Raw genomic sequence first — 13,368 nt, forward strand, 5'->3', positions numbered from 1 at the left:
CGAAAAATAATAAGACAAAAGAGACATAATCAGCAGAACTAAAGAGGCAAAGCTAAAAGAAATCAGTACCCAAGTGATGGTATTAGGGCGATGAGAATGAAACCATGAAGAGAGTCACAACAGACATGAGAAAGAAAGCAAACTGCAGCTTCCTGGAGTTGGTCTGGCCTCCTGGACTTCCCCTGCACGGAAAACCTGACCCTGGAGACTGGGCAGTCGGGGGAATCTGCATGGAACAGTGTGCTCCAGTGTGCCAGGCAGAGGCTTCCATGCCCACTTTATGAAAGAGCTAACGGCAATCGGAGCACATTGAAGATCAGAAGCTAAAATACAAACCGCCAAGCAAAGGAAACACTACTGCCTGGGTTCAAATACCCAGCCGCGTGACCTTGAGAAAGTTATTTAAAGTGTTGTGAACAATGCCTACTACTTGGTGAGTGCTAGATGCCTAGTTATTACTATTTATTATTTGAGGTTGGGTTATCTGATCCAGGCTGAAAGCTGGGTATAAAGCACAGGACTCAGGAAAGGTAAACTCCTTCCTAAAACAGATTTTAGGGCTCAGGCAGGAATTCTTTGTTCCCCTTGAAAGTACTCCACTTGTCCATGTTGCTTAAATGTGAGGCCTACTGGGCAGGCAGTGGAATTCCATAACCATACACAGCAACGTGCCTTTTATCCATGCTCTGAATCCTGCTCCCACACATCAGGGCCCATGCTCCATTAATTCCCTTTGGCCTTGGCCCCTCCACCTCTATTCATCCTTGGCCCTCAGGAGAGAAAGATGTTCAAGTTCCTACACCCATAAAACCAAATCCTCTAAAATAAATATACAAGGGATGCCTGGCTGGCTTAGTCAGTAGAGCTTAGGACTCACAGTCTCAGGATCTTCGAGTTCAAGGTCCATGTGGGCCTGAAGCCTACTTAAAATTAAAAAAATAAAACACAAAGAAATTACTAGAAAGAAACATAAAAGGGCTATGAGTCAAGACTAGCCCCATTAGGTATTAAAATATACCACAAAGCCTCTACAACAAAAGCAGCATGGTACCAGTGTACAGACCAAAGGAAAAGAACAGAAAGTCCAGAAGTAATCCTAATCACACACAGAAATCAAGCAATGATAAAGATGACATATCAAATTCTTGGAGCAAAGATGGTCTTTAGTGTTGGAACAACTCTAAAGCTACCCGGAAAAAGATAAAATTAGATCATTCTTCACACCATACTCAAGAATGTTACTCCAAATGGAGCAGAGCTCTAAATACAAAAACGTGCTGCCATACAAATACTGGAAGAAAACATGAGAAAATGCCTCTATAACCTGCATACAGAAAAAGTTTTCAAACTATGACTCACATGCAATAAGAAGGAATGGATAAATCTGACTGTATAAATATAAATAACATGGCAAATATAAATTACATGCTATAAGCAAAATTGAGAAATGACAAATGAAAAAATATTTGCAACATGCATCATATATAGGCACTAATATCTCTTATATAAAAACTTTTCAGAAGTTGAAAAAATATACTAAAATTCCTATAGAAAAATGTGCAAGACAAAAACAGACAATTCACAGAAAGAAATATTAAAATGTCCCTTAAACATGTTTTTAATACCACTCATAAGAGAAATGCAGGGGCGCCTGGGTGGCTCAGTGGGTTGAGCCTCTGCCCAGGTCATGATTTCAGGGTCCTAGGATCGAGCCCCACATCAGGCTCTCTGCTTGGAGGGAGCCTGCTTCCTCCTTTCTCTCTGCATGCCTCTCTGCCTACTTGTAATCTCTCTCTCTGTCAAATAAATAAATAAAATCTTAAAAAAAAAAAAAAGAGAAATGCAAATAAGAACTACACTAAGATACCACTTCTCATATGTCATATTAAAAAGCATGACAACACACATTGGTGGGGAGGTTGTGTTGGAAAAAGGCACTCATATATATTAATGGCACTGTAAAGCAGCATAACACCCATTGAGGGGCATCTGCTAATAGCTAAGTGAACCGTATGTATTTACACTTCAATTCAGAAATCCCATCTAGGAATTTATACTGAAGATCTACTTCCAACAATACAAAAAAGTACATGCGCACAAAGCTATTCATGGTAGTACTGTTTGTAACTAGAGAATCCAGATAACTACCTGAGTGTCTAGCATAGAAGACCAGTTAAATAAACTATGGCACATGTATACAATGGAGTAATAAGCAAGAAAGAGGAACATCTCTATCAATTGATTGAGAGGGAGCAAATTCCAGGGTACCATGTAAAGAGAAAAAGAACATATATGCTCTGCTTTTTCACAGAAAGAAAAATATGAAAACAAAGATATAACTGCTTATCTTTGTAATAATGAGAGAAACCAGAAATGAAGAAAGCCCCATTCTTTGTGAAGTGGGGAGAACAGAGCAGAGGGACAGAGAAGAGAGACATTCTAAGTACAGCTTTCTTTTTTTTTTTATAATTTTTTATTTTTTATAAACATATATTTTTATCCCCAGGGTAAATACAGCTTTCTGCATAGTTTTTACTATGGAAGCATGATGTTCTGCATATTCAAAGAATAAAATTAAATCAATGAGAATTGGAAAAAGGAAAAGCAGCTAAACCACAAAGCAAACGGCAACATATGAACTCAATTGTGTTTCATATGGATACTGTAACCACAGGAAGGAAACAAAAGGAAACAAAGAACTAACCCATAATTTAGACATATAATATCACAGAACACGTAACCATATACCTATTCTCTCAGTCTTGGGAAGGACGGAGAGGGTGGTGGTGAATGCCTGAAAACACATGTTTTTTAAGCAGCTTTGTCTTCTGCAGAGGTTATGAACAAAGTAATTTGAAGCAATTTTAGATATGTTGGGGGACTGAGTAAATGTGTTGATTTAGTTGCAAGCCAGGGCTCTCCTGGAGGAAGAATCAAATTCCAAATATGGAATAGGGGAGGGCAAGAAAGAACCCTGTGGGGATGAATCAGATAATCGGTGTGAATTCACGATTTCTAAAATTACCTCTGCATGCACACACATCTATACATTCACATGTGTGTATATTTGTATGTGTATATATGTACACATATTCCCTAGCTCTCTGGTGAAAAGCTAAGAAGCAAAAAACACCTTAGTGGTAGTAAGCACATCCAGCACCCTGTTTCTGATCTCTAGTCCTACTGCCTACTAAAAAGAACCAGAGCTCTTCAGAGAAATGGCAGATTCTAGGCTGGGGCAGAATACACACAAGAGGGACGCCTGGGTGGCTCAGTTGGTTAAGCAGCTGCCTTCGGCTCAGGTCATGATCCCAGCGTCCTGGGATCGAGTCCCACATTGGGCTCCTTGCTTGGCAGGGAGCCTGCTTCTCCCTCTGCCTCTGCCTGCCATTCTGTCTGCCTGTGCTTGCTCTCTCCCCTTCTCTCTCTCTGATAAAAAAAAAAAAATCTTAAAAAAAAAAAAAAAGAATACACACAAGATGAACAGCATCTTGTTACTCCAACAAATAAGGAGATAGTTAAAAATGACAGGCACATGTCACAAGACCACAAGTCAGCTTGACCACCCAATTTAGGCTCCATAATAATTACGTACAGTTAAGAATTATACACCACTGAAAATAGGATTTTGTGAATCCATACATATACAAACAGGGGAGAAAGAGAGGCCACTTATTTACAGCAGAATTCCAGGGCTAGCTGGTAAATGTGGGGAGAGCTGAGTTGAAAAAAGAAAAAAACAAAATCAGCATTCTGTAACTATCTGAGCAGAACAGATCAGGGTAGAGCAATCACTGGATTCTAAGTGTGGGGGGAAATTTTGAGAAGGGCCAGTATATACACGTGAGCTTGAAATATTCCCCCCAGAATGAAAGGGAAAAAACAGTAATTACACACTGGAAAAATCAGACAATACCTTGGCCAAGTGTTCTAAATTAAGATCAGCAATGGTGGCAGAGGCACATCACATGCTCCAGAAATGACATCCTGAGGATGTATCACCTATGAGAATGCATAGCTTCAGAATCACAAGCAAACATCAAGTAATCCAAAATATGGACTATTCTACTCCAAGTAGTATTTGTAGTATTCCTCAAAAGTATCACTTTCATAAAAGACAAGAGAGGCTAAGAAACGTTCCAGATTAAAAAAGGCTAAAGAGACTAGACCACTACACTTAATACCTGACCTACAGTTACTCTGTACTGGAAGGAAAATTATAAAAGAATAATTGTGCCAACTGACAGAACTGGAATACTGACTGCAAAGTGCTTTAGTTCACAGTTGTATTGTACTCAGGCAAGAGAATATGCCTATCCTTAGTAAATGTATACTGAAGTATTTAGGGGCAGGAGGCCATGACCTATGCATTATCTTCAACTGGTTTAGAAAAAAAATCACATGTATGAAAGAGCAAAAGAGAGAATACTAAATGAAGTGAATATGAGTAAAGGCTATCTTTTTACCATTCTTATTCTTGACATATTTCTATATATATTTAAGACAATTTTCAAATAAAAAGTTAAAAAAAGGTCAAAAAGTAAATTTAAAGTTCCTTTAACTGTACCTTCCCCTCCAGGTACCGCTTTTACCATCTGCTACCTGCTTAGTTATCTCTTGAAAAAGTGGTCTTCATGTCCATCTCCCCTTATGCCTCATCTACTCAGTCTGACTTCTCACACTCAGACCACACTGCATTAGCTTCTTTGGGGCCAAGCACTCACTCCCCCACCTACTGTCTCTTAGATATTCCTGCTTCCCTGTTCCACTTTAAACCTTTCCCCTCTGACTCTACATATTCTCCCTAAGCATTTGGATCTATATGGGTGGTTCCTACCATTCCTACAAGCCACCGCTCAGATCACCTCTGGTCCAGACTGCTCTCTACAATTATAGACTCTCATGTCCACCTCGTCTTCCCCTTTGTCTAAATTAGAAATGGGCTTTTCTCTTCGCCTCACCCTTCCACATCCAAAAGAGCCCACAACACCAGCTGATTCTATTACCTCAACAGTTCTCAAGTCCCTACCCCTAATTCTATTCCCACTGCTAAAGGCCTTAGTTTAAGCCTTCCTAAATTATCCTTCTGAACTTTTGCCGTAGTCTCCCTATCTTAAGTATTGAAAATTGCACACCTGGTCACTCCCTGTATCAAGTCTTCCCAGGCTACGTAGTTGGCACTTGAAGCTTTCTGCATCTGGCCACCTCAAGTGACTTGCTGACACCAAATGGGCCATGCTAACCCACCCCTACTACTGCTTTCACTGATCCTTGGCCCGGCTGGACCCTTCCCCTGACCTTCTCTGATAAACAGGCTAATTCTTCATCTACTTCACACTCCCTGGGATTCCTTGCGTGGCTGCTGACTGGTCTGGTTTGGTCTGCACCACACGTATTTTACTGCTTATCGTTCTGACCTAAGCAGACACCAGGAGTCTCTGTTTCAGGCAAGCTTAAATTAACCCCGTTTGGATGGAGGCACAGTGTATAATATTACCCGATACAGTTCACCCAACCTCTTAATGACTGAAGTCAAAGCAAATTAATATAAATGTGCCTCTTCACTGAAAACTGATTGTTTGCAATGAGATTCATATTAACCAATGCTGAGTCTAAGAAAAGGTCGATCAAAACACAGGCAGAGATGTGCCAAGACATGAAAAGCCAGAAACAGGATAAATGCTACTGCTTTGGTCCTAATGTTTGTGTCTCCTCCTCCCAAATTCATGTTACAATTGTAACCCTCAAAGATTATGGTTTAGGGGCAAGGGCTATGAGAGGTGCTTGGGTCATGAGAGTAGAATCTTCACAAATGAGATTAGTGTTCTCATAAAAAAGTCATCCCAGAGATGACTTGGCACCTTGTCTTGAACTACCCAGGCTCCAGAACTGTAAGAAATAAATTTCTGCTGTTTATATACCATCCAGCGTGTACTCTGTTATAATAGCCCAGATGGATTAAGATATCTGCTAAAATATAGAGACAATCAAGAGTTTCTAATAAAATATTAAGTTATCTTTACAAACAATAAAATGTATTCTAGTATCTGTTATCTTTGAGGCTTATTGTTGCCCAAGAATTTAGATTATGACCCATATCCTGCTTTTTTCCCCAGGCACTGGTCTGGTCCTAGGGATGTAGAGATAGGTAAGATCTTGTCTTCAAGGAGCTGGCAGACTAGCAGGTTTGTAGGAAATAAAAAAACGGCAAAAATAACAGCAATAAACACATGATAAAAATGGCAAAGGACACACATGACAGAGGAGAGGGAAAGGGCTGACTCTGCCTTGAAGGACTAGGAAAGCTTCAGAAACAGAGTAGTTCCAGCAGAGGGAAGAACAGGTACAAAGGAACTAGTGGTCACTGCTCTGAAGCAGAGGGTGGTGGACACAGCTGAACAGGTGGGCAAAAGTAAGGGCAGCACCAGGCTCTTCACACTAAGGAGTCCAGTCTCGATCCTGAGGAGTTTTAGGCAAAGGAATAGCAAACTCAGATATGCATTTTGGAAGATCACATATTCTTTTGAATCAGGGGTTGGTAACCTTTTCTGCAAAGAAAAGGAAAATATTTTAGGCTTTATAGGCCACATATGACTCTGTCACTAACTTTTGTTTGCTTTTAAATATCCTTTTATTTTTTAATTTTTTCAGAGACAGCAAGCATGAGGGGCTGGGTGACAGGCAGAGGGAGAAGGAGAAAGGGAATCTTGAGCAGGCTCCACGCCCAGCATGAGCCCAATACCGGGCTCAATCTCATGACCCTGCGATCATTACCTAAGCAAGAATAAAGAGTCGGTCGCTCAACCAACTGAGCCACACAGGCAACCCTAAACATCCTTTTAAAAATGTAAAAACAATTCTTAGCTTGCAGGTCATACAAAAACAGCTATAGGCCCAGTAGTTTGCAACCTTTGAATCTGAATTCTGAATCAAGGAATCAGAATTAATTTAGGATGATGTGACAATGGCACTGTGGCTATGTTAGAAGTTTCTATTTTTTTTTCCTTCTTTTTTGGTAGACTGAAGTACGCCAGGATGAAAAGGCATTATGTCTGAAATTTCCTTTAAAATTCTTTAATAAAGGTGTGCCCAGTCAGTTAAGCATTTGCCTTCGGCTCAGGTCATGATCATATGGTTCCTGGATCAAGCCCCTCATCAGGCTCCCTGCTCAGCAGGCAGTCTGCTTCTCCCACTCCCTCTGCCTCTTCCCCTGGCTCACATACACTTATGCACGCGCTCGCTCTCTCTGTGTCAAATAAATAAGTAAATGAGATAAATATATAAATAAAATCTTTTTTAAAAATTTTACAAAATAAAATAAATAAAATCTTTAAAAAGAATTTTAAATACTTTAATAAAGAAAGAATAAAAAGGGAAAGGTGAGACAAATGCAGCAGAATCATAATAATTATTGAATCTGAGCTATGGGTGTATGGGGTTCATTGTATTATTTTACTTTCCTGTGTGTTTAAATTTTTTCCTAATAAAAATTAAAAGAAATAAAGATCACTCATACTAGCTGCAGTGAAATGAACTGAAGAGAAAACTAAGTCCTGGAGTCTGAAGAGGTTATTATAAGCCAATCAAGACTGACATGCCCTATCAAAATACCAGCAGCATTTTTCAGAGCTACAACAAATAATCCTAAAATTTGTATGGAACCAGAAAAGACACTGAATAAACAAAGCAACCTTGAAAAAGAAAAGCAAAGCTGGAGGCATCACAATTCTGGACTTCAAGGTATACTAAAAACCTCCAGTGAATAAAACAGTAGGGTACTGGCACAAAAACAGACACATAGACCAATGGACCAGAATACAAAACTCAGAAATGAACCCAAAATTATATGGTCAATTAATCTTTGACAAAGCAGGAAAGAATATCCAATGGGAAAAGACAGTCTCTTCAACAAATGGTACTGGAAAAACTAGCCAGCAACATGCAAAGAATGAAACTGGACCACTTTCTTACAACACACACAAAAATAAATTCAAAATGGATGAGGCGTCTGGATGGCTCAGGTGGTTAAGCATCTTGATTCTTGATTTTGGCTCAGGTCATGATCTCAGGGTCATGAGACGGAGCCCATGTCAGGCTCCCTGCTCAGCTCCCTACTCAGGGAGTCTGCCTGAGATTCTTTCTTCCTCTGCCCCTCCCTGCTCTTATGTGTGTGTTCTCTCTCTCTCTAAAATAAATAAATCTTTTTTAAAAAAACGGATAAAAGACCTAAATATGAGACCTGAAATCGTAACAATCCTAGATGAGAACACACATAGTAACTTCTTTGACATCGGCCAGAGCAACTTCTTTCTCAGTATGTCTCCTAAGGCAAGGGACACAAAAGCAGAAAGAAACAATTGGGACCTCATCAAAATAGAAACCTTCTGCACCGGGATGGAAATAATCAATAAAACTAAAAGGCAACCTACAGAATGAAAGAAGACATTTGCAAATGACATATCTGATAAAGGGTTAGTATCCAAAATATATTAAGAACTTATAAAATTCAACACCCCCAAAACGAATAATCCAGTTAGAAAATGGGCAGAAGAGATGAAGAGACATTTCTCCAAAGGAGACACAGATGGCCAACAGGCACACAAAAAAATGCTCAACATCACTCATCAACAGGGAAAGACAAATCAACAGTACAATGAGATACCACCCTACACCTGTCAGAATGGCTAAAATTAACAATACAAGAAACAATAGGTGCTGGTTAGGATACAGAAAAAGGGGAACCCTCCTCTAGCACTGTTGGTGGGAATGTAAGCTAGTACAGCCAGTGTGGAAAACAGGATGGAGGTCCCTCAAAAAGGTAAAAGTAGAGCTACCCTAAGACCCAGCAATTGCAATGCTAGGTATTTACCCCCAAAGATACAAAAATAGTGATCGGAAGGGGCACATACACCCCAATGTTTATAGTAGTATCACTTACCACAGCTGAGATACAGAAACAGTTCAAGTGTCTGTCAAATGATGAACAAAGAAGTGGAATATTACTCAGCCATAAAAAAAATGAAATCTTGTCATTTGCAAGGACATAGATGGGCCTAGAGTATTATGCTAAGTGAAGTAAGTCAGAGAAAGACAAATACTGTATGAATTCACTAATATTTAGAATTTAAGAAATAGAACAAATGAGTAAAAGGAAAAAAAAAAGAGAGAGAGAGAGAAGCAAACCAAAAAACAGACTCTTAACTCCAGAGAACAAACTGATGTTTCCAGAGGGAAAGCAGCTATGGGATGAAGGGGGAGATAGGTGATGGGGATTAAGGAAAGCGCTGGTTGTGATGAGCACCAGGCTTTGTAAGGAAGTGCTGAATCACTATACTGTGCACCTGAAACTAGTATTATACTGTATGTCAAATCACTGGATTTTTTTTATTATTATGTTATGTTAGTCACCATACAGTACAGCATTAGTTTTTGATGTAGTGGTCCATGATCCATTGTTTGCATATAACTAACAGGAATTTAAAAAAAAAACAACTTAAACAAAAAGGGGAGGATGCCTGGGTGGCTCAGTTAGTTAAGCGTCCGCCTGCCATTCGGTTCATGATCCCAAGGTCATGGGTTCAAGCCCCATATCAGACTCCCTGTTCTGCAGGAAGCCTGCTTCTCCCTCTCAGGCTGCCCTTGCTTGTGTTCCCTCTCTCACTATCTTTCTTGTCAAACAAATAAAATCTTTAAAAAAAAAAAAAAAGACTGATCTGTTAGCTAAGTCACACATCCTGGATGACACAAGAAAACAATCACTCTGAAAGCACAGACTGGAAAGGTTTAAATTTTTAGAAGTTCTACAAGCTGGATGGGAAACTGCTCTTAACTCCTCTCTAGCTGTCAGTAGGAAGCATGACCCAACAGCCAGCTTTGGAATACCATCCACTCCTTCCAAATTACACATGTCCCACCACCTCTAGACACCTCTCTGCCTGTTGTTCATGTTCTACTATCAATGCCCCAAAAACCTGTGTACAGAGTAAGAACCTGCCCCTCATTCTTGCTGTCTAGGGGTTTGGGCTTGGGACGATGAGAGGGGGCAAACCTTCTCACTCTGCACAGGCATCTGCTTATGTATTTTAAACATCTGGGCGGTGTGACTACTGAACAGGTTAGCCCACAGGAGTCATGAGTCAATTCTCCCCAGCCTGAACAACCCCTAGGAGAGCTGTGGCTCATTCTGGCTGAAAAACCCTGCCATTCACAGGCTGCAACAAGCAACACATTGGCAGCTACTCCGTTCCAGACTACCAAACACACTCCACAAGTCAACCTGCCGTCAAGGGTGACCCCTGGGTTCTGTACCTTAAGTTCTTGGATGTCCCATTTGAACTGGAAGCGACCAGAGAAAGAAAACGAAAAAACACGGCGTGTGCGCACACAACGCTTACTAATTCAAAAGGAAGGATACCGAGGACGTTGGAGGATGAGACGGATGAAAGACGGAACCAAGAAGTGAGAGATGTACAGATGAAAAGGGCGAGAATACGGTGTGGGCTGTAGGTGTTACTGCATCTAGCTCACAAATGCACTACAAATGGTTAACAGGAGTGGGTTCTATTGCTTAAAAGCAGAAATAAGGACTACAGGCGATTTTTCCTTAAAGTGAAAAACGGAAACAGAACATTACCATACCTGGTAGCGGTGAAGAGATTTCTAGTCATCCTGGGGGAAAAGGTAAGCAAAGGACACTCTGAAAGGGAGGCTGGAAGATTTTCGGAAGCTAAAGGGGCAGAGAAGGGCAGGAAGGCGGTCAGTCACAGAGTCCGTTGGCGAGGCTCGCACACCCGCACGGCATTATAAACCCAAGAGCCGGGACGAAAAACCCATCGGCTCTGCTGGTTCTCGGAACACTTGGGGAGCTGTCGCGGTCACGACCGGGCCACTGAACAGCGCATCAGTCACAGCTGAGCTGGGGCAGGACACACACGGCCCTGGTCGAACCCTTCCCTCTGCGAAAACCCTTGCTGACGCATCCCCTAGGAGCCGCCGAGCGGGCCACCGAAGTAACAGCAAACAGGAAACGGCCCGGAAGGCTCCGAACAGAGCTGAAAACTCACGGAACATTCAGAACATGCAAACAATAGCCAGGCCGCTACCCCAGCGCCAGTTTGGGGTCTGTCTGCTCGATTTCGAAAGCTGCGTGTCTTCGGAAGCACAGCGAGAGGAAGGCAGGCAGGCGACTGGTCCGGCGCGCACCCGCCGCCCGCGCGGAGGGCCGGGCGCTCGCGCACTGCCGCTGGCGGGGGTCGGCGTATGTGGGCCGGCTGCGCGCGGACTCAGGGGAGCGCCCGGGGATCGGGCTTGGGACGACGAGCGGGGCCAACCTCGCTCTGCACAGGCATACGCTCATGTGTTTTGAGTATCTGGGCCGCGTGGCTACGCACAGGCGCGCCCGCAGACTTGGAGATCCCCTAACTCAGCACAACCCTCGCGCCCTCCGAAGGAGCCCGGGGCCGCGGGTCCCAGCGCCGGGGAGCGCAGCGCACGCAGCCCCGCACCTCCCCGCCGGCCGCGCGTCCGCGGGCCTCTTGCCCGCTCCCCACCGAGGCCGCTCGGCCGGCGGATCCTCCGCTGCTCCCCCAGGCCAAGGGCCTGGCAGCGGCTCCCCGGGCCCCGAGCCTGGGCACACCATGCCCGCAAACGTCGGGGAGAAGGGAGGCAGGCGGGGTGGGGGCTCACATCAGATCCCCCCCGGGGTCCCTGTAACGCCCACCACGGGCCAGCCCTGGCGCCGAACTTCGCGGCAGGGCGCCCCGAGGGGGAATCCGAGGCGCCCCCGTCAGGCGCTCGCCCCCAACCCGGGAAGCCGCGAAGAGCGGAGACGCGACAAGCGCCAGGCCCCAACCCGTCTCCGGACACCGGGCAGCCACAGCCGGCCCCGGCCGCTCCCGGACAGCCCGAGGGGGGGCCCACAGCGAGCCCGGTCCGCACCCGGGCCCGCCCTACCCGGCCCGAAGTCCTCCCACCGCTCCGCTCCCCCGGGACGTGTCTCCTGAGTGCGCAGGACGACGGGGGACACTCCCGCCCGGATCCCGCCCGAGACCCGAGGGGCAGCGGGGATCCTGCCACCAAGGGAAGGGCGTGGCAGGCCAGGGCCGGGGGCGGGAGCGCGGGCGGCCGCGGACTCACGTACTGGCTGTGGCGGCGCCGCGGGAGCCCTGCCGCCGGAGGGACAAAAGCGCGGACGGTCCGGCCGGAAGGGCCCGCGCTGGCTGCAAGACACTTCCGAGTCCTGTCTGGGAGGCCGGAGGACAGACTCGATGATCGTTCGGGTCTGGGCACGTGACCCAGGGCGCGCGGGGAGGGCGTGGGCGCGGAGGAACGTAGGTCGGTGTGTAGCGTCCCGGCCCCTACCTGGTGTCTGGCTTCGGGCAGCTGCCCGGGAGGTGCGGACGAGGGGTCTGGGTTGCCGGCACTTTATAGCCCGCCAGAAGTCATTGTTTATGTACCACACCCAGTGCTCCATGCAATACGTTCCCTCCATGATACCCACCACCAGACTCACCCAACCCCCCAAGCCCTTCCCCTCCCAAATCCTCAATTTGTTTCTCAGAGTCCACAGTCTCTCATGGTTCGTCTCCCCCTCCGATTTCTCCCAACTCACTTCTCTCCATCTTCCCGTGTCTTCCCTGATATCCTTATGCTCCGCAAATGAGTGAAACCATATGATAGTTGACTCTCTCTGCTTGACTTATTTCACTCAGCATAATCTCTTCCAGTCCCCTCCATGTTGCTACAAAAGTTGGGTATTCACCCTTTCTGATGGAAGCATAATACTCCATAGTGTATATGGACCACATCTGCCTTATCCATTTGTTTGTTGAAGGGCATCTTGGTTCTTTCCACAGTTTGGCCACGGTGGCCATTGCTGTTATGAACAATGGGGTACAGATGGCCCTTCTTTTCACTACATCTGTATCTTTGGAGTAAATACCCAGTAGTGCAATTGCAGGGTCACAGGGAAGCTCTTTTTAATTTCTTAAGGAATCTCCACACTGTTTTCCAAAGTGGCTGCACCAACTTGCATTCCCAGGAACAGTGAAAGAGGGTTCTCTTCTCTCCACATCCTCTACAACACCTGTTGTATACTGTCTTGTTAATTTTGGTTTTTCTAACTGGTGGAAGGTGTATCTCAATGTGGTTTTGATGGCTAATGCTAATGTTTTTTCATGTGTCTGTTAGCCATTTTTATGTCTTCTTTGGAGAAGTGTCTGTTCATGTCTTCTCATTTTTGGACATGATTATCTTTTTTGTTTGTTTATTTGTTTAAGATTTGAGAACACAAGCAGGCAGAGAGAGAGAGGAGGAAACCGGTTCCCTGATGATCAGAGAGCCTGATGTGGTGTTCGATCCCAGGATCCT

The 13,368-nt window shown here is 44.5% G+C and overlaps 1 protein-coding gene across 8 annotated transcripts in view; it reads right to left on the reverse strand.

Moving 5' to 3' along the window:
- Window positions 1-12,221, reverse strand: part of ZFP62 (ZFP62 zinc finger protein) — a 48,788-nt gene extending 36,567 nt beyond the window's left edge. For all 8 annotated transcript variants that reach the window (XM_032335209.1, XM_032335207.1, XM_032335204.1 and 5 more), the window contains exon 1: window positions 12,140-12,221. In XM_032335209.1, coding sequence (XP_032191100.1) covers window position 12,140 — 1 coding nt within the window. In that variant the 5' untranslated portion in view covers window positions 12,141-12,221. The remainder of the gene's footprint in view (window positions 1-12,139) is intronic.
- Between the last annotated feature and the right edge of the window lie 1,147 nt (window positions 12,222-13,368).

Source organism: Mustela erminea, chromosome 3 (genome assembly GCF_009829155.1).
Source record: "Mustela erminea isolate mMusErm1 chromosome 3, mMusErm1.Pri, whole genome shotgun sequence".
In the NCBI taxonomy this organism is placed as follows: Eukaryota; Metazoa; Chordata; class Mammalia; order Carnivora; family Mustelidae; genus Mustela; species Mustela erminea.